At 43.7% G+C, this 24,789-nt stretch overlaps 1 protein-coding gene across 2 annotated transcripts in view; it reads right to left on the bottom strand.

The window, feature by feature from the left end:
• The window catches only part of LOC134347866 (cell adhesion molecule DSCAM-like), an 804,792-nt gene that overhangs the window by 30,866 nt on the left and 749,137 nt on the right, over window positions 1-24,789 (bottom strand). For both annotated transcript variants that reach the window (XM_063050412.1, XM_063050413.1), the window contains 3 exons: window positions 24,607-24,637; window positions 21,372-21,487; window positions 16,918-17,067 (listed from right to left, as the gene is read on the bottom strand). In XM_063050412.1, coding sequence (XP_062906482.1) covers window positions 16,918-17,067; window positions 21,372-21,487; window positions 24,607-24,637 — 297 coding nt within the window. The remainder of the gene's footprint in view (window positions 1-16,917; window positions 17,068-21,371; window positions 21,488-24,606; window positions 24,638-24,789) is intronic.

A 24,789-nucleotide genomic window follows, 5' to 3' on the forward strand; every position in this document is an offset into this window, starting at 1 on the left:
AACAAGGTGCAGAGTGGGGAAGGTGGAGAGAGCAGACAGAATGTTTTTGGTGGGGTTAAATTCTGACCTTGGGTGCTGTCTGAGTAGAGCTTGCACTTTCTTCCTGTGAATGCAGTAGTTCATGACCACCTTCTCAAGGACAAAAAATGTTGACTTTGCTGGCCATCACCTGGATCTTATATATTATTATAGAATTACACTCCAGATCCAATGAAAGGTGCAATCGTTCATCATTTATGTCTTTTTTTATGGTTGTAAGGCTCTGCTGGTTATCAAGAACATCCGGTAGTGTAGGACTCACCCAGCAGCGAGTTGCTTGAGAGCAGAGGAGCTGGACTAGGTGCAGACAGTGTTGTCGTCTGTTACAGGAAGGTGCTGTGGGTTGGTGTGTGGAGGCTGTGTGCAGTCTAACAACTGGAGCGAATGATTGTCTTGGATGTTTTTCTTGTGATCGCAGGACCCTGTTGGACATTGGTAATTCAGAGTACTGCAAATCCGGTTCACTGATTCTTTGGTGAGACCAGCAGCTGGGGAGCTGCATGATCTCGGTTGTAATGCAGACTAGTCCCTCGCACTGCGGGGTTGCCTGTTGCTTCGCCCAGGGGAGAGACGTTGGAGGCAGCGTGGGAGAGAGCAGAGGCATGGTATATGTGCTGGAGACCATGCTGCATTGGGGGCTGGTCCTGCCCATTGGTGCTGCCCTCTAGTGTTTGCTTGGTGAAAAACAAGCCTGACTGCATTCCTCTGTGGCTGCACTAGTGCGTGACGATCGGACTGCTGCTGGCTTGTTCATGTTGAAAACGTCTATGCCGCATTAATCTACAGGCAGAACTTGGGCTATATTATATATATTTTTTGTGACTGTATGTTTACTGTTATCATATATGTGCCTTGTGCTGTGTACGACTGTTGGTATTGCATTTTGCACCTTGGTCCCAGAGCAGTGTATTTTCGTTTGGCTGTATTCATGGGTATTCTTGTATGGTTCGATGACAATTGAACTCCTAAGACATCCTCCCTAATCCGGTTAGCGTCCTGATAAATCTCCTCTGCACCCTTTCTAAAGCTTCCACATCCTTCCTATAATGAGGCAAGCAGAACTCAACACAACATTCCAAATGTGTTCTAACCAGAGTTTCATAGAACTGCAACATTACCTTGCAGTATTACCTTGAACCAATCCCCACCCCCCCGACTAATGAAGGCCAACACACCATACACCTTCTTAGCAACAGTATCAATTTGCATTGGAACTTTGAAGGAGGATTTATGGACGTGGACCCCAAGATCACTCTATTCCTCCACGCTGCCAGAATCCTGCCATTAACCCTTTATACTGAGACACTGCATTACCTCCTGTGTAATCACATCGCCTGGCCCTTTAACCAAGGAATCAAGTTACTGAATCATTTCAAACTGCCTCCAATGCACGTGTATATATTTTTAACAAATTTACCCGCAACACTCATAAAGGTTTAATGAAAAACACTCAGTTATTTTCTGCGGCATTCTGAATTATTTACATTCAAATAAACTGCAGTGATTATAATTTTAAACCATGCAGGTATCCCCATGTAGTGATCTGCATGAACTGATCCCTTAGCGTGATGTTGCCATGACAACAAAAGGTAAAATTAAAATCGTTTCAAAAATGTTCCTGGCCTCTCTTCTGAAGATTACTTGTCAGAAGTTTATCACAATCAAAGAGCTTCTGCTGCTGTTGAACTAAGCTAATTGTATAAATAGCACAGTGGTACCATGCTCATGAAAATTCCTACTGTACAGGTGCACTGCAAAGATAAAGCTTCAAGTGTAAATAAAGGAGAAGAAGCATCAAACAGGACAGATTCCCTTTGAGAGGAAGCTGATGCAGGGGAGAAAACAATTCAGATCCTAGCAGTGCTGACAGCTGCTGATGATGTAAGCGGGAATTGTTTGATGTTGTGATGCACCAGACTAGGGTGAAAGAAATTGTTTCTGCCTGGAGGGCAAAGAAACTTCCAGTTAAAATGACTGATGCATACTCAAGTGCGTACGTGCACACACACACACACACACACACACACATAGAGACACACACACACACACACACGTTTGGTCAAACATTTACAAAAAGATGACATGTGCACATGAACACCCACGAGGAGCATTTGATGACTCTGAAGAATGAGGGGGTGACCTCATTGAAACCTATCAAATGGTGAAGGGCCCCGACAGAGTGGATGTGGAGAGGCTGTTTCCTGTGGTGGGGGAGTCTAGGACCAGAGGACGCAGCCTCAGGAGAGAGGGGCGTCCTTTTAGAACAGAGATGAGGAGGAAATTCTTTAGCCAGAGTGGTGAATCTGTGGAATTTGTGGCCACAGGCACGTGTGGAGGCCAAGTCTTTGGGTATATTTAGGCAGAAGTTGAAAGATTATTGATTGGTCTGGGCACAAAGGGATACGGGGAGAAGGCAGGAGATTGGGGCTGAGAGGGCAAATGGATCAGCTATGGTGAAATAGTGGAGCAGACTCAATGGACCAAATGGCCTAATTCTCCTCCTATATCTTATGGTCTCACCCATACCAGCAGGTGGTTACACACACATACTTATGAACACATCTCTCTTCGGTTGTCCATCGCAATCCGATGACAACGTCCACTCCTTTAACGGTGAGATCTTTGATGGCTATACAGTCCTATCCTGGACCCACAAGCTCTATTGCAGGTGGGACATGTATATGTGGTAGTGGTGGCAACCATGGCTGCATTTCTCCTGGCTCTCTTCTGCTGTCTTCTGGTTGTTAATTCCATCTCCAGAATACGAACCCTGTTCCTACACAGCTGTCGCCAAGTGGTACGGTCAGCAGCAACATCCTCCAGGTCCTCGGGTCCGATCTTGCACGTCCTTAAATCAGTCTTCATCTGATCCTTATAGCTCTTCTTCAGCCCTCCAGCTGAGCATCGACCATGATGTAGCTGGCCGTATAACACTCTGGGGGGTAGCCGACGTGGGGGCATCCTTATCACGTGCCCCAGCCACTGCAGCTGGCGCTGGGTGATCATGGCCTCAATACTCCTGCAGTTGGTCTTTACAAGTATTTCAGTGTGAGGCACCCGCTCACGCCAGGTAATTCCCAGGATGCGCTGGAGGCAGCTTATGTGGAAGTGCTCCAAGGACTTGATGTGACGGCTGTAGGTTACCCAAGCTTCACAGCTATAAAGGAGGGTGGTGACACAGACTGCTTGGTATACGGCAACTTTTGTGGAGGGACGAAGACTCCTGTTCTGAAAGGCTCTACGCTGAAGTCTCCCAAAGGCAGCTGATGCCTGTTTAATGTGGCTCTGGATGTCGTTGTCAATGCCGCTATCCTCCGAGAGAATGCTCCCCAGATATTTGAAAGATGGCACTACTGACGGCTTTTCATCACCAACAGTGAAGGCAGGAAGAGTGGGTGGGACACTGGTACTCCATTGGCAAACCTCTTCTGTCATGGTATTGACAGTCAGCCCCCTCCTGCTGTACGCTGTCACCGCCACAGTAAGGACGGTCTGAATATCCTCTGGACTATGGGCCACAAGAGCACAATTGTCGCATACTGCAGCTCCAGGACCCGCTCTCTACGGAGTTTGGTGGTTGCGTGGAGCCTCCTGATGTCAAAGAGGCTGCCATCTAATCTGACATCCACTGCCACACCGCTGCTGTCTTCAATCTCGTTGTGGAGAACCTTGGTAACACACAAGAGGAAGATGTTAAAGAGCACTGGCGCTAGCACACACCCCTGCTTCACCCCTGTGCATACAAAGAAGGGTTCGGACTCTGGTCCTCCTCTGGTCACCCGAGCAGGCATCCCATCGTGGAACTGGCAGAGGATGTTAACAACTTTATTGGGACAGCCAAACCTGAGGAGGACCTATGGGAGCTCTCTTTGAACAGTGTCAAATGTTTTGGAGAGGTCGACAAAGGCCATAAACAGGTCCTGATGTTGCTCCCGGCACTTTTTCTGAAGCTGCCGGGCTGTGTAGATCATGTCGATTGTGCTCCTGTTCTTCCTAAATCCGCACTGTGATTCAGGCAGCATTGACTCGGTGATGTTGCTGATGAGTCTCTGAAGCATCACCTTAGCCAGGACCTTTCCAGCAACAGAAAGGAGTGATATGCCCCTACTATTGCTGCAGATGGCCTTGTCACCCTTGTTCTTATAAATGACAACGATGTTTGCATTTCTCCATTGCTGTGGGATGTTCTCATCAGTCCAGGCTTCGGTGATGTACTGGTAGAGGGTGCGCATACACACGTACCCTCCGTTCTTCAGTAACTCAGCAGGGATATTGTCAGTGCCAGGGGACTTGTTGTTCTTAAGGGAATGGACAGCTGATAGAACCTCCTGGAAAGTTAGTGGTAGACTGAGGTCGTGGATAGGAGGAAGTTCAGGCAGTTCGCCCAGGATGGTGGGGTCTGCGTCAGAGTCTTGATTAAGCAGGGTGTTAAAATGCTCAGCCCACCTCAGCAGAATGGTATTCTGATTCTTCAGAAGTGTTAGACCATCTTATGAACACATACCCAGAAGATCACACGAATAAGGGTTATAAGGTGAAAGCAAGAACAGTGAGTGAAATGGACAATCAGCCTATGATCATATTGAATGGGTGGGACTTCAGCTCAGCGGTTAGTGAAATTACTTTACAGCACCAGCAAGCACCGATTGGGGTTCGGAAGAATGGTAATGGCCTAATCCTGCACTTAGATTCTATGCTTCTACACCCTCTAAAAAATAACCACTTCTATACCCTCTAACAAAATAATTATGCTGGCTGTCATCAGTCAGGACATTGAGTTTAGAAGTAGGGGCATTATGTTGTGGTTACGTTGGTCAGGCATGTTACAGGGAAGATATTGTGAAGGTGGGCAGGGTGCAGATGGCATTTACAAGGATGCTGTCTGGACTAGAGGGAGTGAGTTATAGAGAGAGGTTGGCAATGCTGGTCCTTTATTCCTTGGAGTGTAGGAGAATGAGGGGTGACCTCAAAGAAGTTCATAAAATCATGCAGGGTATGGATAAAGTGAACAGTCGTAGTCTAATCCTCAGGGTTAGAGAGTCCAAACTAGAGAGCACAAAACTAGAGGGGAGAGGTTTAAGGAAGACCTGAGGTAGCTTCTTTACACAGAGTATCTAGAATGAGCTGCCAGAGAAAATAGTCGTGGCAGGCACAATTACAACATTTCAAAAGCATTTTGACAGGGACATGGAGTGGAAGAGCCTGGAGGGTTACGGACTGAATACAGGTTTGCTGCTCCATGACGTTTACTCTGCTCCTCATGGCATCGAGGTTGAGGCTGTGAGACTGCTCCAGCATTTGTGTCTGCGAGCTCTGACATCTTGTGTGATGAGCTGAGGCTACGGGCCTAATCCAGCTGCTCTGAGTCTATAGACACAATTTCATTGTCAACGCCGTTGCCTGCGTTTATTATTTGCACCATTTCTGTTCTTTTTCTCTCCCTCAGCGTATTGGGTGTTGGTTCTTTTTTAAATTGGGTCTTTTCTGTTTCTTGTTCTGAGGCTACCTGTAAGCAGGTGAATCTCAAGATTGTACAATTTATATATTCTTTGATAATAAACGTACTTTGAACTTTGAAATGCAAGCAATGCTGTGGTTAGCATGGGCCAGGCAGCTGAGGCACCATCCTGAATAGTAGTTGGCATGGTGTTTGCAACCTTACTCCCTTGGTAGGCAGGAAGAAGGGGGATAGGTTTTAAAAATCAAAAGCAAAAAATAAAGACTTCTGCTCTCCTTTCTCTAATATTCTCGCAGGAGCAGCACACTGCAAATTATTCACTGAGAATTGATGCAGCTTTCTCTCTCTCAATCTACCTAGCCCCCCGGGACAGTGAGAATGAATTAACAGTTGCAATGTTCTGCCATTGATCTCAAAGCTACCTCCAGCAAGGCAGAAGTGTAAGAGTCAGAACATTTGTCTTGCGCGTTGTAAACGTGGGAAGAAATTGCATTGATTTCTTTTTCTGATCCCCAAGGCTGAGACAGACTCATTAATCCTCAACTGTCAGCTTTCTTGGAAGTTACCCATTAGCTGTGGTGAGATAACAGCTTGTTGCAGTAGTTTTTTCAGAACTTTAGGTGACTAGTGGGATTGAACAAAAATACATATTGCAAATATATAGGCTTAGAGTACAGAATAAAGATTGCACACAATGTCAGCAAGGCCAAAGAACTTCAGAAGGGGTAAGATGAGGGAACACACACCAGTCCTCATAGAGGGATCAGAAGTGGAGAAAGTGAACAACTTCAAGTTTCTGGATGTCAGTATCTCTGAGGATCTAACCTGGACCCAACATATTGATGCAGCTACAAAAAATGGCACGACAGTGGCTATATTTCATTAGGAGTTTGAGGATATTTGATATGTTACCAAGGGCATTCGCAGATTTCTACAGATGCACTGTGGAGAGCATTCTAACTGGCTGCATCACTGTCTGGTATATGGGGGAGGGGAGCTACTGCGCAGGATCGAAATAACCTGCAGAGAGTTGTTAAATTAGTCGGCTCCATCATGTGCACTAGCCTCCGTAGAATCCAGGACATCTTCAAGGGGGGGATACCTCAAAAAATGTATTACCATCATTAAACAGCCTCATCACCCAGGTCATGCCTTGTTCTCATTGGTACTATCAGGAAGGAGGTTCAGAAGCCTGAAGGTACACACTAAATGATTCAGGAACAGCTTCTTCCCCTCTGCCATCTGATTTATGAATGGACATTGAACCCATGAACACTGCCTCACTACTTTTTTATTTTTATTTTTGCCCTACTTATTTAATTTAACTATTTAATATATTAGTCCTGGGTATGACTCTAAACTGCAACCGGTGATGAGGCTCTGATTGGGGACTTTCAGAGCTTTGGGAAAAGTGGAGTTACCCCTTAGTCATTCATTGCTCCCAGGGCCGCTCTGACCTGGAATGGTAGCATCTGCAAGGGTTCCTGCTCAGGATACGAGTGGAGGCCAACGGCAGATCCGGCAGGTTCCGTAACTGAACTTATGACAGAGAAGGCGGATGAGCTAGGACATCAATTGTCAATAGCTATAGTACAGGCGGATGAACATTTGGGAAGAGAAACGGCGATTTCTTTAGTTCACCCAATGGAAGGCAATAGCAAACCACCGTTGCTAGACACTAGGTTTCCTAGAATCTACTTGCTAAGAAAACCATGGTCAAACTCACAAAATGTATCACACAACAACAGCGTCAAGAGGATCTTCAGGACAATTCTGAAGATGCTTCACTCGGTAGGGTTGATTCTGGTCAGCAGGGGATTCCCGACTGTCATCAAGCTACTGCTCATAAAATTCAAGTAACACCTAAGAAAATTATTGCCACTTAGAATGTAAGAACCCGATATCAAGCAGGAAGATTGGACAATGTGATAAATGAAATAGAAAGACTAAAGATTAACATCATGGGAATTAGTGAAGTTCGTTGGATAGGTGCTGGAACATGTCAGAATAGAAATAAAACACTAATTTATTCTTGTGGAACATCCCATACTAATGGAGTAAGAATTCTTATGGATGAAAACATGGCAAAAAGTGTTTTAGGACATTGGGCAATATCAGAAAGAGTGCTCCTTGTTAGACTCAGAGGACAACCATTTGATTTAGCAATTATACAGGTATATGCACCAACAACAGATGGAACAAATGAGGATATAGATAAATTCTATGAAGAGCTTGAACAAGCAAGGAATGGATGCAAATCTCAAGATATTGTTATTGTCATGGGAGATCTCAATGCTGATGGAAAGGTGCTGATGGAAATACCATAGGAAAATTTGAACTGGGGGAAAGAAATGAAAGAGGTGAGAAATGGGTTGAATGGTGCAAGGTGAATAATCAAGTCATTATGAATACCTACTTTAAAAACCATCTAAGACGCTTGTGGAACTAGAAAAGACCAGGTGATAACACTACAAATCAAATTGACTTTATTACTATAAACCAAAGATTTAGAAACTCAGTGACTCAAGGCAAAACATATCCAGGTGCAGACTGTAATAGTGACCATAACCCAGTAGTATGTCATGTAGAAGTAAAACTTAAAAAACCCAAGAAGCAAAAACCTGAACAATCCCTTGACTACTTGCAATTAATTGAAGAAGAAAACTTAAGACTAAAATTTACAATTCAAGTAAGGAACAGATTTCAAAGTCTAGAAATAGAATCTGTTGAAGATGATAGCAATCATGCAGAAATGAAGTTTAACTCTCTAAAGGATGCTTTGGTAGAATCAGCAAAGTCAGTGATTCCTAAAGAAGAAAAAAGCACAAAGAATAAATGGATGACAAATGAAATCAAAAATCTAATGGAAGAAAGGAGACAGAAGAAAGCAAATCCTATAGAATATAAGTCCTTAGATAAAAAAGTTAAAAGCTTATGTCAAAAAGCCAAAGAAGAATGGCTAAACCAGGAATGTGAACAAATAGAAAAAATTCCTTTTACTGATCCAAAATGGTTACATCAACAAATCAAGAATATCACTGGTAAAAAGCTCCTCTGTTCTTCAGGTGGATGTTTGAAAGCAAAGGACGGTACCATTATCATGGAAAAAGATGAGATTATGAACAAATGGACTGAGTATATTCAGGAATTGTTTGAAGATGATTGAGGCGAAAAACCAGAAATTAAGAAAAACATTGAAGGTCCAAGTATTTTAAAATCTGAAGTTTGTAATGCAATAGATAAGATGAAGAAAGGAAAGGCAGCAGGTTCTGATGAATTAGTAATAGAACAAATTAATGCCCTTGAAGATTATGGAATTGAAAAACTTACTGATTTAATCAATGATATTTATGAGACTGGAAATAATACCAGAAGAGATGAAAAAATCAGCATTTATCACTCTTCTAAAGAAACCTGGAGCAATAGAATGTGAATTACGTTGGACCATAAATTTAATGAGTCATATTACCAAGATACTTCTAAGAATTTTGATGACAAGAGCTAAAAGTAAGATACAAGCTGAAATAGGTAAAGAACAATGTGGTTTTGTGAAAGACAAAGGTACAAGAAATGCAATATTGATGTTAAGGATACTATCAGAATGAGCCATTCAAGTGCAAAAAGATTTGCTTGTTTGTTTTATCGACTACACAAAAGCATTTGATAAAGTGAAGCACAATAAGTTACTTGAAATATTACAGGAAACTCTAGATCTAGATTCGAAAGACCTCTGCCTAATCAGAAATCTGTACTGGGAACAAACTGCCGCTGTAAGAATAGATGCAGAAGTGAGTCAGTTTACGAAAATCAAGAGTGGTGTCAGACAAGGGTGTGTTTTCTCCCCTGATTTATTTAATGTGTACAGTGAAACAATATTACAAAAAATAAGAGACATCTTGGGAATCAGAGTTGGCAGTGAAAACATCAATACTTTCAGGCCAGTGATGTTGTGAGGATGGAACTGGACTCTCTCATGGTGGTGTCTGAAAAGAGGATGCTGTCTAAGTTGCATGCCATCTTGGTCAATGTCTCCCATCCACTACATAATGTACTGGGTGGGCACAGGAGTACATTCAGCCAGAGACTCATTCCACCGAGATGCAGCACAGAGCGTCATAGGAAGTCATTCCTGCCTGTGGCCGTCAAACTTTACAACTCCTCCCTTGGAGGGTCAGACACCCTGAGCCAATAGGCTGGTCCTGGACTTATTTCATAATTTACTGGCATAATTTACATATTACTATTTAACTATTTATGGTTCTATTACTATTTATTATTTATGGTGCAACTGTAATGAAAACCAATTTCCCCTGGGATCAATAAAGTATGACTATGACTATGACTATATGCAGATGACACTGTGTTAATAGCAAATATGGAGGAAGAACTACAAAACTTAATTGATATAGTTATTGAAGAAAGTGCAAAAATGGGTCTATCATTTTGCAAAAAGGCAGAATGTATGGTGATATCCAAAAAGAAGGAGAATCCTATCTGCAGGCTGAGAATAAACAGGGAAGACATAGAACAAGTACAGAACTTTTGCTACGTAGGAAGCTGGGTGACATCAGATGGCAGGTGCGACATAAATATCAAAAGAAGAACAGGGATGGCAAAAAACACCTTTACAAGAATGAAGAGTATACTGACGAATACTAAACTAGGCATGACAACCTGCCTCAGAGTACTGAAATGTTACATTTATCCAGTTATGTTTTATGGCTCAGAATGTTGGACAATATCTAGTAACATGAGGAAACAAATTGTAGCAGCAGAAATGTGGTTTTTGAGGAGGATGCAAAGAACATCATGGACAAAACAAATATCTAACGAGGATGTCATAAACAGAGCAAACACAAAAAGAGAAATAATGTATGAGATCATGAAAAGGCAACATAACTTCATTGGACACGTGATTAGGAAAGAGGAGTTAGAATGCACGGTAATTATGGGAAAGATTGAAAGGAAGAACGCAAGAGGAAGACAAAGACAAATGATGATGGAGACAGCAGCCAGAGAACTGGAAATAAATACCAATGAATTGATCCACTTGACCCGAAACAGGAGTGTGTGGGCCATGGCAGTCAAAGCTCAAACTGGGCACGGCACTTGACAACGATGATGATTTAATATATCTACTTACTGTAATTCACAGTTTTTTTCTATTATTATGTATTGCATTGTACTGCTGCTGCAAAGACAACAACTATATTAAACCTGTTTCTGATCCTGATTCATTCTTACCTCAGATGGTAAACCTGTCAAAAAGCTCATTTAAAGAGGTAACTTCCAAACAGCAAAGGCATCACAAACACAAGAGATTCCGCAGACGCTGGGAATCCAGAGCAACTCACACAAAATGCTGGAGGAACTCAGCTGGTTAGGTAGCATCTATGGAAAGAAATAAACAGTTGCCGTTTTGGGCCGAGACCTTTCATCAGGACTGGAAAGGAAGGGGGAAGATGCCAGAATAAGAAGGTCGTGGGGAGGTGAAGGAAGACAGGCTAGAAGGTGATAGGTGAGGCTGGGTAGGTGGTGGAGGGGGGTGAAGTAAGAAGCTGGGAGGTGATAGGTGGAAAAGGCAAAGGGCTGGAAGAAGAATCTGATAGAAGAGCAGAATGAACCATGGGAGAAAGTGAAGGAGGAGGGGCACCAGGGTGAGGATAAGATGCCAGAATGGGGAACTGAAGAAGAGGGAAGGGGAGGAGAAAAAAAATTACTGGAATTTGTGTTCATGCCATCAGCCTGGAATATGAGATGTGCTCCTTTAACCTGAGAGTGCCCTCACAAAGATGTGTGGGTTAATATGTTAATTAGCTGCTGTAAATTGCCCTTAGCATGCAGGTAAGTAGTAGAAACTGGGGGCGGGGGGGGGGTGGAGGGTGTTGAGTTAGTGGCAATATAGGGAAAATTGAGGATTGGTTACACTGGATGGCTCAAGGCCAGCAAGGGCTCGGAGGTCCAGTGGGTCTATTTAAATGCCATATCTCTCTATGTTTTCTCTCTAAGTCTCATCTAATATTTGATTTTCTTAACTCTTGATAAGTTAGTGAGGAGAAGGTCAAGAATGGGAATCATTTTGTGAATTGATTAAAGATAGATCTCATGATTTGTCTAAATGTATTCATCATAAATGTTTTTGTTTATGTAGTCTTTCATTTATTTCATAGATGTTGCAGTCAGATGCATTCGGCAAGCTAACTTCTATTGAGTCTGAACTTACATCAGGTTCAAGGATTGTTTTGAGTCATAGAGCTGCTTAGTACAGAAAACAGCCCTTTGGACTGATGAGTTGAAACCAACCATTAGGAACCCACTTACACTATTACTCTTTTATTCTCCCTACGTTCCCTTTCTCTCCCCTCAGATTCTTCCACGCATCTACACAACAGATAAAGTACAATGGCAAGTTAACCAACCAATCCATGCAGCTTTGGGATATGGGTGGAAACTGGAGCACCCAGATGAAACCCTCATGGTCACAAGGAGAACGTGCAAGCTCCACAGAGACAGCACCCAAGGTCAGGTTTGAAGCTAGGCCCTGGAGTGGTGATGCAGCAGTGTGCTTCAATTGGTAAAGTTAGTCATAAAGGTCATCAGGAATGCAGAACAGGAAATGGGTTGGCATGGTAGTGCAGTGGTTGGTACAACACTGTATAGTATAAGGAGTTTGTATGTTCTCCCTGTGAGCCCATGTATTTCTTCCCACAGTCCAAAGATGTACTGGTTGGTAGGTTAATCGTGTTCATTGTGAATTGTCCCGTAATTATGACTGTGAGGGCAGTTTGCTGTTCTCGGTGTCGGATGTGGGAGGTCCTGGAGTCTCCAAGCCTCCCGGACGTCTACATCTGCGCCAAGTGCATCGAGATGCAGCTCCTAAGGGACCGCGTTACGGAACTGGAGCTGCAGCTCGATGACCTTCGTCTGGTCAGGGAGAGCGAGGAGGTGATAGAGAGGAGTGGAAGGCAGGTGGTCACGCCGGGGCCATGGGAGGCAGACAAGTGGGTCACAGTTAGGAGGGGGAAGGGGAAAAGGCAGGTGATGGGGAGTACCCCGGCGGCTGTGCCCCTTAACAACAGGTACTCCTGTTTGAGTACTGTTGGGGGGGGACAGCTTACCCGGGGGAAGCGACAGTGGCTGTGCCTCCGGCACAGAGTCTGGCCCTGTAGCTCAGAAGGGTAGGGCAAGGAAGAGGAGGGCAGTTGTGATAGGGGACTCGATAGTAAGGGGGTCAGATAGGCGATTCTGTGGACGCAGTCCAGAGACTCGGATGGTAGTTTGCCTCCCTGGTGCCAGGGTCCGGGATATTTCTGATCGTGTCCAAGATATCCTGAAGTGGGAGGGTGAGGAGCCAGAGGTCCTGGTACATATAGGTACCAATGACATAGGTAGGAAAAGGGATGAGGTCCTGAAAGAAGAATATAGGGAGCTAGGAAGGGAGTTGAGAAAAAGGACCGCAAAGGTAGTAATCTCGGGATTACTGCCTGTGCCACGCGACAGTGAGAGTAGGAATGCGATGAGGTGGAGGATAAATGCGTGGCTGAGGGATTGGAGCAGGGGGCAGGGATTCAAGTTTTTGGATCATTGGGACCTCTTTTGGCGCAGGTGTGACCTGTACAAAAAGGACGGGTTACACTTAAATCCTAGGGGTACCAATATCCTGGCAGGGAGATTAGCGGGGGCTACTGAGGTGACTTTAAACTAGAATGGTTGGGGGGTGGGAATCAAATTAAAGAGGCTAGGTGTGAGGAGGTTAGTTCACAACAGAGGGATGGGAACCAGTGCAGAGGGACAGAGGGGTGTAAAGTGAGCGTAGAAGCAAAAAGTACAAAGGGGAAAAGTAAAAGTGGCAGGCCGACAAATCCAGGGCAAGCATTAAAAAGGGCTAAGAGAGTTGTAAAAGAGCGCCTGAAGGCTTTATGTGTCAATGCAAGGAGCATTCGTAATAAGGTGGATGAATTGAAAGTGCAGATTGTTATTAATGATTATGATATAGTTGGGATCACAGAGACATGGCTCCAGGGTGACCAGGGATGGGAGCTCAACGTTCAGGGATATTCAATATTCAGGAGGGATAGACATGAAGGAAGGGGAGGTGGGGTGGCGTTGCTGGTTAAAAAAGAGATTAACGCAATAGAAAGGAAGGACATAAGCCGGGAAGCTGTGGAATCGATATGGGTAGAGCTGCGTAACACTAAGGGGCAGAAGACGCTGGTGGGAGTTGTGTACAGGCCACCTAACAGTAGTAGTGAGGTCGGAGATGGTATTAAACAGGAAATTAGAAATGTGTGCAATAAAGGAACAGCAGTTATAATGGGTGACTTCAATCTACATGTAGACTGGGTGAACCAAATTGGTAAAGGTGCTGAGGAAGAGGATTTCTTGGAATGTATGCGGGATGGTTTTTTGAACCAACATGTCGAGGAACCGACTAGAGAGCAGGCTATTCTGGACTGGGTTTTGAGCAATGAGGAAGGGTTAATTAGCGATCTTGTCGTGAGAGGCCCCTTGGGTAAGAGTGACCATAATATGGTGGAATTCTTCATTAACATGGAGAGTGACGTAGTTAATTCAGAAACAAAGGTTCTGAACTTAAAGAGGGGTAACTTTGAAGGTATGAGTCGTGAATTAGCTAAGATAGACTGGCAAATGACACTTAAAGGATTGACGGTGGATATGCAATGGCAGGCATTTAAAGGTTGCATGGATGAACTACAACAATTGTTCATCCCAGTTTGGCAAAAGAATAAATCAAGGAAGGTAGTGCACCCGTGGCTGACAAGAGAAATTAGGGATAGTATCAATTCCAAAGAAGTAGCATACAAATTAGCCAGAGAAAGTGGCTCACCTGAGGACTGGGAGAAATTCAGAGTTCAGCAGAGGAGGACAAAGGGCTTAATTAGGAAGGGGAAAAAAGATTATGAGAGAAAACTGGCAGAGAACATAAAAACGGACTGTAAAAGCTTTTATAGATATGTAAAAAGGAAAAGACTGATAAAGACAAATGTAGGTCCCCTGCAAACAGAAACAGGTGAATTGATTATGGGGAGCAAGGACATGGCAGACCAATTGAATAATTACTTTGGTTCTGTCTTCACTAAGGAGGACATAAATAATCTTCCAGAAATAGTAAGGGACAGAGGGTCCAGTGAGATGGAGGAACTGAGCGAAATACATGTTAGTAGGGAAGTGGTGTTAGGTAAATTGAAGGGATTGAAGGCAGATAAATCCCCAGGGCCAGATGGTCTGCATCCCAGAGTGCTTAAGGAAGTAGCCCAAGAAATAGTGGATGCATTAGTGATAATTTTTCAAAACTCGTTAGATTCTGGACTAGTTCCTGAGGATTGGAGGGTGGCTAATGTAACCCACTTTTTAAAAAAGGAGGGAGAGAGAAACCGGGGAATTATAGGCCGGTTAGCCTAACGTCGGTGGTGGGGAAACTGCTGGAGTCAGTTATCAAGGATGTGATAACAGCACATTTGGAAAGCGGTGAAATGATTGGACAAAGTCAGCATGGATTTGTGAAAGGAAAATCATGTCTGACGAATCTCATAGAATTTTTTGAGGATGTAACCAGTAGAGTGGATAGGGGAGAACCAGTGGATGTGGTATATTTGGATTTTCAAAAGGCTTTTGACAAGATCCCACACAGGAGATTAGTGTGCAAACTTAAAGCACACGGTATTGGGGGTAAGGTATTGGTGTGGATGGAGAATTGGTTAGCAGACAGGAAGCAAAGAGTGGGAATAAACGGGACCTTTTCAGAATGGCAGGCGGTGACTAGTGGGGTACCGCAAGGCTCAGTGCTGGGACCCCAGTTGTTTACAATATATATTAATGACTTGGATGAGGGAATTAAATGCAGCATCTCCAAGTTTGCGGATGACACGAAGCTGGGTGGCAGTGTTAGCAGTGAGGAGGATGCTAAGAGGATGCAGGGTGACTTGGATAGGTTGGGTGAGTGGGCAAACTCATGGCAGATGCAATTTAATGTGGATAAATGTGAGGTTATCCACTTTGGTGGCAAAAATAGGAAAACAGATTATTATCTGAATGGTGGCCGATTAGGAAAAGGGGAGGTGCAACGAGACCTGGGTGTCATTATACACCAGTCATTGAAAGTGGGCATGCAGGTACAGCAGGCGGTGAAAAAGGCGAACGGTATGCTGGCATTTATAGCGAGAGGATTCGAGTACAGGAGCAGGGAGGTACTACTGCAGTTGTACAAGGCCTTGGTGAGACCACACCTGGAGTATTGTGTGCAGTTTTGGTCCCCTAATCTGAGGAAAGACATCTTTGCCATAGAGGGAGTACAAAGAAGGTTCACCAGATTGATTCATGGGATGGCAGGTCTTTCATATGAAGAAAGACTGGATGAACTGGGCTTGTACTCGTTGGAATTTAGAAGATTGAGGGGGGATCTGATTGAAACGTATAAGATCCTAAAGGGATTGGACAGGCTAGATGCGGGAAGATTGTTCCCGATGTTGGGGAGGTCCAGAACGAGGGGTCACAGTTTGAGGATAGAGGGGAAGCCTTTTAGGACCGAGATTAGGAAAAACTTCTTCACACAGAGAGTGGTGAATCTGTGGAATTCTCTGCCACAGCAAACTGTTGAGGCCAGTTCATTAGCTATGTTTAAAAGGAAGTTAGATATGGCCCTTGTGGCTACAGGGGTCAGGGGGTATGGAGGGAAGGCTGGGTTCTGAGTTGGATGATCAGCCATGATCATAATAAATGGCGGTGCAGGCTCGAAGGGCCGAATGGCCTACTCCTGCACCTATTTTCTATGTTTCTATGTTTCTATGTAATTGGGCAGGGGTTAAATTGGGGATGGCTGTGCAGCATGGCTCGAAGGGCCAGAAGGGACGGTTCCACACTGTATTTCATGGAGTAGATAAATAAATACATTTTACAGCAATTCATTGGCCCCTCCTCTGGGCTGAAGCAAATAACTGGGGCAAATCACATTCCATCTCATACATGTTTTACATATCATCAAAATAATTAATATTTACAATATCCTTCAGATTCTATAGAGTTATAGAGCATTACGGTTCAGAAACAGGCCTTGTGGGTCATGCCAAGCTAATTTGCTGCATAGTCTGATCTATCTCTCCAAACCCCTCTCAAACTTCTCTTAAAAGTTACAAATGAACCCATGTGAACTTGCAGACTTACAACCAATGTCTTGGAGCTTCTACCAGTTGTTGGGCGAACATCCCTAAATGGAATTTCAGAATCAAGTGTTTTACAGACCTTAAAACTATCCTTTTACAGAAGGACCTTGAAACTCATCTGAGTACCAGCATTGCTCATAAAATAAGATATTTTGTCCCAACCACAAGTGAAACAAAGAGCCGTTGAAGCCAAAAGTCATCATTTGTCTATAGTCTCGCTTTTGCCAAAAAAGTACTCACTGGTTCCTGGCCGAGCGTCTGAAACATCTACCAGAGGTCCGGTAGCCTGTGAGACTGAGTGGTAATGCACAGTGTGTGTTGCCGTTAGCGATTTCTGTTTCACAGCCTCGCCAAAGTCGGAATCTGTCAATAGCACAGTGGATCGGTCATCTGTAATACAGCAAGAGTATACCACTGAATATATTAAGTGCAGAGTTATGGAGTCATAGAGTCATGCAGCGTTTGTGATGGGTCTACTGAGATCGTGCCAGCTGACAAGCATCCATTTCTGCTGGTCCCACATTAATCCCATTTTGTCCTCTCCATACTTCCTCAGCTCCTCTCAGATTCTGGCGTAGCGGTTAGCGCAACGCTTTACAACGCCAGCTGTAACATGGCAGCTCAATCTCTGCCACTGACCATCAGTACGTTCCCCCTGTGACCGCATGGGTTTCCTCCGGGTGCTTCAGTTTCCTCCCACAATCCAAAGACGTATGAATTAGAGCTAATAAGCTGTGGGCTTGCTATGTTGGCACGGGAAGCGTGGTGACACTTACAGGCTATCCCCAGCATGACCTCAAGTCAAGTCAAGTCCCTTCTATTGTCATTTCGACCATAACTGCTGGTACAGTACACAGTAAAAATGAGACAAAGTTTTTCAGGACCATGGTGCTACATGAACAATGGTCCTGAAAAACGTTGTCTCGTTTACATCAGACCTTGATGTAAACGATGCATTTCACTGTATGTTTTGACGTGCATGGGAAAAATAAAGCTAATCTTAAATCTTTTCTTTGCCCCTCGCCTTTACACTAGGGACAATTTACACTGGTCAGTTAACTTATCAGCCTTTTCATTTTTGGGATGTGGAAGGAAAGCTGAACAGGATGGGAGTTCACAGGGAGAACATGCAATGTTGATGCAGACAATTACTAGAGATCAAGTTTTAACTAGACTGGCTAGTGCTGTGAAGCCATTGCTCTACTAACTGTGCTGCCAGTTTAAGAGAGGAATTAATAATGCACAGTGTATAGTTGATATTTGAGAGAGGCATTACTGCTTCCTCACGGGATTTCAGGCAAACAACTGTAGCATTCTACTCTGTAAATTTGAGTTTCCTTTGAGTTCATCCACAGGAAAAGGAAAGAAATGTGTGTGAGTTTCACGTTGGGTATTTGATGTTTCCTTTGAACGGGTTCCATGGTGTTTCTTTGTTTATGTGCGCCTGTGGGAAGGCCAATCTTCGGGTTGAATACTGCATATGTACTTTGACAATAAATGTACTTTGAATCTTTGAAATGGTAACTAATTGGCCGATAAACACCAAAGAAATAAATGAGCAGGTCATCTACTAAAATTATATTGATTGAAGGACAATGACTGGCCAGTGCTCTCCCCTGCTCTCTGCATAATGGGATCTTCAATGTTCACTTATCATAGCAGATAGGGTTAACATCTCATCTGAAGAAAAATGCACCTCCAATAGCGTAACACTCCTTTACTTTACAAACAAATTTCAGCCTAGGACATGTAATTATACTACTGGACCCTTGAACCCACAACCTTCTGACTCAGAACCAAGGCAGGTGCAAGTGAAGGATGGGAGCACATTGTTCCGTTTGAAAACTGAGTTAGTACGGTAGACTGAATGACTCCTGCAATGGTATAGTCTGCTGCCACACTGATCGCTATAGATGCAATATCTTCCTGCCTACTAATGTCTCTTTAGCTTTCATCTGCCTCAATGCCTAATTATGGCTTGAGCAATCAGACTTCTGTGCATCTTTATTACTTAACCTCCTGTGACACTACAATCAGTTATCACCTTCAGATCCATTTGGAGTTAAGCCAAAGAGGGAAATGGGAACAGTGTATATTTGCAATTCAGTGAGTATGTCAAAGTCATACATAAATTTAGCTCTTGTTTTTACATAAATATATTATGAATTATTATTTAGCAGTAAACAACACAAAGCTCAACAGGAATTTTAGAATAGACAAAGCTGACGAGAAAATTTATGAAACAGTAAATGTAAACACGAGGAAATCTGCAGATGCTGGAAGTTCAAGCAACACACATAAAAATTGCTGGTGAACGCAGCAGGCCAGGCAGCATCTCTAGGAAGAAGTACAGTCGACGTTTTGGGCCGAGACCCTTCATCAGGACTAACTGAAAGAAGAGCTAGTAAGAGATTTGAAAGTGGGAGGGGGAGGAGGAGATCCAAAATGATAGGAGAACACAGGAGGGGGAGGGATGGAGCCAAGAGCTGGACAGGAGATCGGCAAAAGGGATATGAGGGGATCATGGGACGGGAGGCCTAGGATGAAAGAAAAGGGGAGGTGGGAAGCCAAGAGTGTTGTTCCTCCAACCTGAGTGTGGCTTCATCTTTACAGTAGAGGAGGCTGTGGATAAACATATCAGAATTGGAATGGGGCGTGGAATTCCCAAAATGAGTGGCCACTGGGAGATCCTGCTTTCTCTGGCAGACAGAGCGTAGGTGTTCAGTGAAATGGTCTCCCAGCCTGCAGTAAATGTGTTAGATTTTCATCACTGTCTGGTGCTTTTTGATAAGAGGCACACACATGGGGATACTTTGTGAAGTTAGGCTGGTCTAATTGTCACTGCGAAGTGCCAAATATGTTTCACAGCCTAAGCAAAAAAAAAACACTAGAGGATCTCTGCAAGTCATGCAGCATGTTGGACAGTTGACTTTTTGGATCCAGGCCTTTCATCTGGTGGATAAGCTGAAATTCTATATACATTTTCAAAGGGCTAGAAAGGGAAAGCTGATACACTTGTTTTCCCAAACTACTGATTGTCACCTCAGCTGGGGACTCGTTCAGTCACCAAAATACCTCAGACATCAAAGAAGGGTCTTGACTCAAAATGTTGACTATCCATTTTCCTCCACAGATGCTGCCTAACACATTGAGTTCTTCCAGCAGTTTATTTTTGCTTGAGATCCTATTTTGCGTGTGTATCTGCACAATGACCTGTCTATGGATACAGCTGTAACTGAACAAGTTTTAAGCAGCCCAAATTTTCAGAGACCTGCCCATTCTCTGGAAGGAATTTCATTCACTGGAACTTGTACGATGGGCTTATTGAAATGAGCAGGAGAAATCAGCTGGCAGGAACAAGGCTCAACAAGATCCAGTGTACACATTGCTCATGTGCACAAGTTCACCTCCTACTCCTTCTTCCTCAAACCCCACTCCTTCAGTTCAGTTTCTGAACCTCCCTTTCGCCCTACTATCTTTGCATAAACTGACCAACTAAGCTTCCTTCTTTGCAGGTTGTGCTCTTATTAAGAACCGTGGCCTAGAGTTGTAGAGCTAAATAGCACAGAAATGGGATCTTTGGCCCAATTTTGTCCATGATAACAATTGTCTAACAGAGCTAGTCCCATTTGCCTGCATTTGGCCCTTAATCCTCTGTCATTCCTATCCACGTACCTGTAGGAGACTTTTAAATGTCATCATTGTACCTGCCTTTACCAAGGATTGTAAGGTTTGAAAAGCTTACATACAATGCCCGAACGTGCACCCTTACACGTAGACCTTAGTAGCAGTGGTATAGGAAAGTAACATGGCCTATTAACATTGAGGCATTAGGGTAGATAAACCCCATGGAATTGTGTGTAAGAAAAATTTAAGAAGATACACTGAAAGGCCAGGTCTTATTAGGAGTGAGAAATGGGTAGGAATGGAAAAAGAACAGCAGAAGGTGGTGGAAAGAAGGAGAATGAGAGATTTAGGGAGAGGAGGGGAGGGAGAGGGAGGGAGAGAGAGGGGGGGAGGAGAGAGGCAGACAGACAGCCAGAGATAGTGAACCATAGAGAGATAGTGTGTGAGGCGAAATAGTGTTTGCTCATTTGTTCTCATTGTTTCCTCTCCCTCTACCTTCACCACTGAGTCCCTTTCTCTTTTCTTGGCCCCATCCTCCCACCCTCCTCTTCTCATTTTCCATCCTCCACCCACAGCCCTGCTGTACATCTCTCTATCTTCCCCACTGCCCCCATCTCCTTTTACAGGTGCTGTAGTTACTTTGAAGAGCGAGGGGCAGCAGAAGTCAGGGCTGCTGTTGTAGTTTGGGAGACCTGAGGACTGAGGACCAGGGACCAAGGGCCTGGCCTGATGTAAATCCAAGGTTTGGACTTCATTGGGTGGGGTGAGAGACAGGTCCAGCACTAGAAACACCAATCTCATCTGATCTTGGTCATTAGCATATAAGCTTTCATTTTCTAGCTGCTTCAGAATAGAATTTCAATCTGTATACCAGAATTTGTGGTAAATACAGGTTATTCTCCTCTTCAATCTCTTCACTCTGCTTAGGAATATTGAAGGGACACTTTGCTTTTACCAGTCTTTGGAAGTAGACAAATTGCTGCTCGAAAAGGCTTGAGGAACGAATGGCAGAAGGAGCAAAGCAAATACATAATAAATGACTGGAGAAATGAGTGTGAACTCCATACCGATTGTTTCCATGGTATCCCTCTCTTCTATTAGAAGCTGAGCTCGAGGGATGTCGATGTGCATTCTCAGGGTTTGCTGCTGCTTATTCAGTGTATCAGATGTCCTAGTGTTTTTACTTGAAACAGAGAGAAAAACCATTACAGGAGTCCATGTTTGAGGCCCCCCGCAATTTAAGTTTTCACTTTAAAAGATTAAACACAGATTGACAAATGACTAATAGGCAAAATAAAATAAACTGTGCAATTACAAACTGATACTAATAATCAATCAACTGGGATCATGAGCTGTACTGTCCTTGAAAGTGAAGCCCTAGGTTGTGGCCCTAGGTTCAGTGTGGAGGTGAGTGAAGTTATCCATCCTGGTTCAGGAGCCTGGTGATTGAAGGGTAATAACAGTTCCCGAACCTTTTGGCGTGGAACTTGAGGTTTGCTGATGGCAGTGAGAAGAAAGCATTTTTCGGATGGTAGGGGTCCTTGATGATGGATGCTGCTTTCTTGTGAAAATGTGGGTGATTTCAGTTATAGAGCAACCCAAAAGATCTGGGTCACTACCTCTTGAATTCACCTGCAGTTTGAAGAATGTGAACGATGCTTTTGTTTCTGTGGTTCGTCTGTATGGCCGTAATTCAAACACGGTCCCAGAGACCCTGGAGGACCACTCGACCACAATTGCATTCAAGTGCACAGATGAATAAAACAAAATAAATTTAGTGAGCCTGGTAAATCCATTTGGAGAAACAATTTTCATAAACAATAGCTTTATTTGTAAGCTCGGTCCTCTGTTTGGAAATGGAGAAGGAAAATTCACAAGGGACTCCTTGAATTTAGAGGATTGTTAGGCATAAATTTGCCATGAATACTCAGCATTGCTTTTCTGAAGGGAGCATGCATAATAATATTCAAACAAATGCTCAAAGCAACTGCTTTCAAACTATTTCCCAGAATGAACCAACCTGGCTTCATTTAGTGCTCCAGAGATTAGCAATTTCTGTTCCATTAAAAACTTTGTTCTTTGTAAGCTATCGAAGTATCAAGGCCAATTAGCAGTTAACTTTGCATGTGTTGCAAGAAACTTAGGGAAGACCAGAACATGATTAAATGTGAAAATCTAGAAGTCGTAAGGCTAGGAATGCTATCACAATCTTTCCAAGACTGAGTAACATAATTTCAATTTATAAACATTCAAGAATGAAAATCATGCAACTATCAACTCTCTTGATTGTGAGACTGACCTTTGACATAATCAACTACACCCTTGACTCCCTCCTTTCAGCAGCTGATTACAACATTCTTCCCTACCCTTTAAAATCCCAGCTTCATCCTGGCGGATAAACTGCCTCTCCTCCCATCAGTGCCTCTATTCCTCTCAGTTCAGTTTACCTTGTGAGCTGGGACCCAATTCCATGTCCTATTGTCTTCCATAACATTTTTCCGCAGAGGTAAAGCCTGTCAGTTTATTAAATGGATAAGGCTCAGTCTAGAGCAGGGGTTCCCAACCTGGGGTCCATGGTTCCCCTGCTTAATGGTATTGATCCATAGCATAAAAAAGGTTGGGAATCCCTGGTCCAGAAGGAACAGCACTTTGTCTTGCACACTAGAATATCATTCATTGTACTTGTGTTATCACACTTTGTTAACTTGGCATGGTTTTCCAGTTGACAAAGTCTTAGCCGCTTTCTGAGTTATGTTAATAATGATAAGTAACAAAAGTTAGAGACGAACAGCAGGGAAGCAGGTCTTTTGGCCTGACCTGACTATGCTGACCTTAACGTTGATAGTTTTATTCAGAATCTTTTGTGATATTCAAGAGTTCTAAAACACCTTTGAAGTACAGCAACTAATTTGTGCCCAAAATGTTCCACAAACTGCAATGCAATACTGACCAATTAATCAGTCTGCTATTCACTTGAGGGGTAAATATTTGAGGGGTGTCAGGGAGGGGTCAGGGAGGGGTAGCACCTCTGGTGGGGGAACATGTCACGTCCTTTTCAAGGCGGTTAGTCCACCTTTGGTCCCCACCTGGCACTCAGCTCTCACCTGTGGCTCCCCGTAGCTGTTTGCAGGCGACAGCAGCCTCACCCCAGGCAACGGCTTCGACAAGCCGGCTAAACCAGGTGAGGGTAGCCGACGAGTCTCAAACCCTCGGTGAGATAGGGAGTTGTCTATCCCAGCATGTGAAGACAGACTCCGGCGGATTGAGCGGACGAGACCAATGGAAGGTCCAACGGACAAGAAGGCGGTCTCTGCAAGCGTCGTGGAACGTGTAGAGCAGGACAAGACACAGAAGATGTCCTGGTCATCCACTGCGCCTAGTCCCATCTCCAGCCGTCTAGACTCTGTCTTGCCACTGGATCCAGATGGGAATTGGGAAGAGAGAGTGAGGCTGACGCTGCGCAACTCTCCCTCACTTAAATCCAAATCACCCGCTAGTCTCGACACCATCATCATCATAATGGTGTCGAGGTCTTCATCGACGACGACGATGGACGAACAACAAAATGTTAGTCAGACATTAAGGCTTAGTCCTCTGGCCTTCTAAACAGTACCTTGTTAATCTGCTGAGAACAGGTGACACTTTAGAATGATATGTCAAAGGATGAGGCCTCTGAACTCAGAACTGCAGGGGACTAACAGACTAGATTTTTGCACTGAAGTCTCAAGAGATGGGAATGTGAGAAAGAACAACATATTAGCCCCTAAGACAAGCCCTAACTTTCATTCAAGTTGAACTGAAATAGGTGAGATGCCTGTAGGTTAAATGCACATAAATGGGTCTACGGCCTGTTCCAGGGACCCTGTAGTATGTTTACAGACACAGACATGTTATTCAAACACTCTGCTGCTCTTAGTTGAGTTGAGTGGTGATTAACCAAGCCTATTTTCCTTCGATTGAAGAGCTGTGGGTCTCTGCCAGTGGGGGCCAACTCACACTTTACAATCTAATTGGGCTTGTTTGAGAACTCAGCCATCTCCATGATAGGCCATATCTCCCAAGCCATCTTAACATGGATGCCAACTATTCTCCTGTTCTCCTATCGTGCCACAGTAGTGACTGCAAATGTGGCTTGACACAAAGGGACAGACAGAGATGCCTTGCTTTCATCTGTGTCTAGTTTAGAATATGATTCAATGTTGCCCTCTTGTATTGCATGACCGTTAGCATAAAACTGGCCAAAACAGTGGATGCCTAAATCGTTCAACCATGTAAAAATATCAGAAAATAACGATACATTACCTCATTAACATCTCAGCAAGGCTTTTGGCATCTAAAAGAAAAGATGATGTATGTTATTTTGTTGGTGTCAAATCTTTAATTTATAAAAAAACACATTTGGTGTATTGTGCTATGGTGTTTGCACTCTCTTGCTTAAGATTTTAACTTGTTGACAAAAAATTTCAAATTATGCAAATTATATAA

This window comes from Mobula hypostoma, chromosome 6 (genome assembly GCF_963921235.1).
Source record: "Mobula hypostoma chromosome 6, sMobHyp1.1, whole genome shotgun sequence".
Taxonomy (NCBI): domain Eukaryota; kingdom Metazoa; phylum Chordata; class Chondrichthyes; order Myliobatiformes; family Myliobatidae; genus Mobula; species Mobula hypostoma.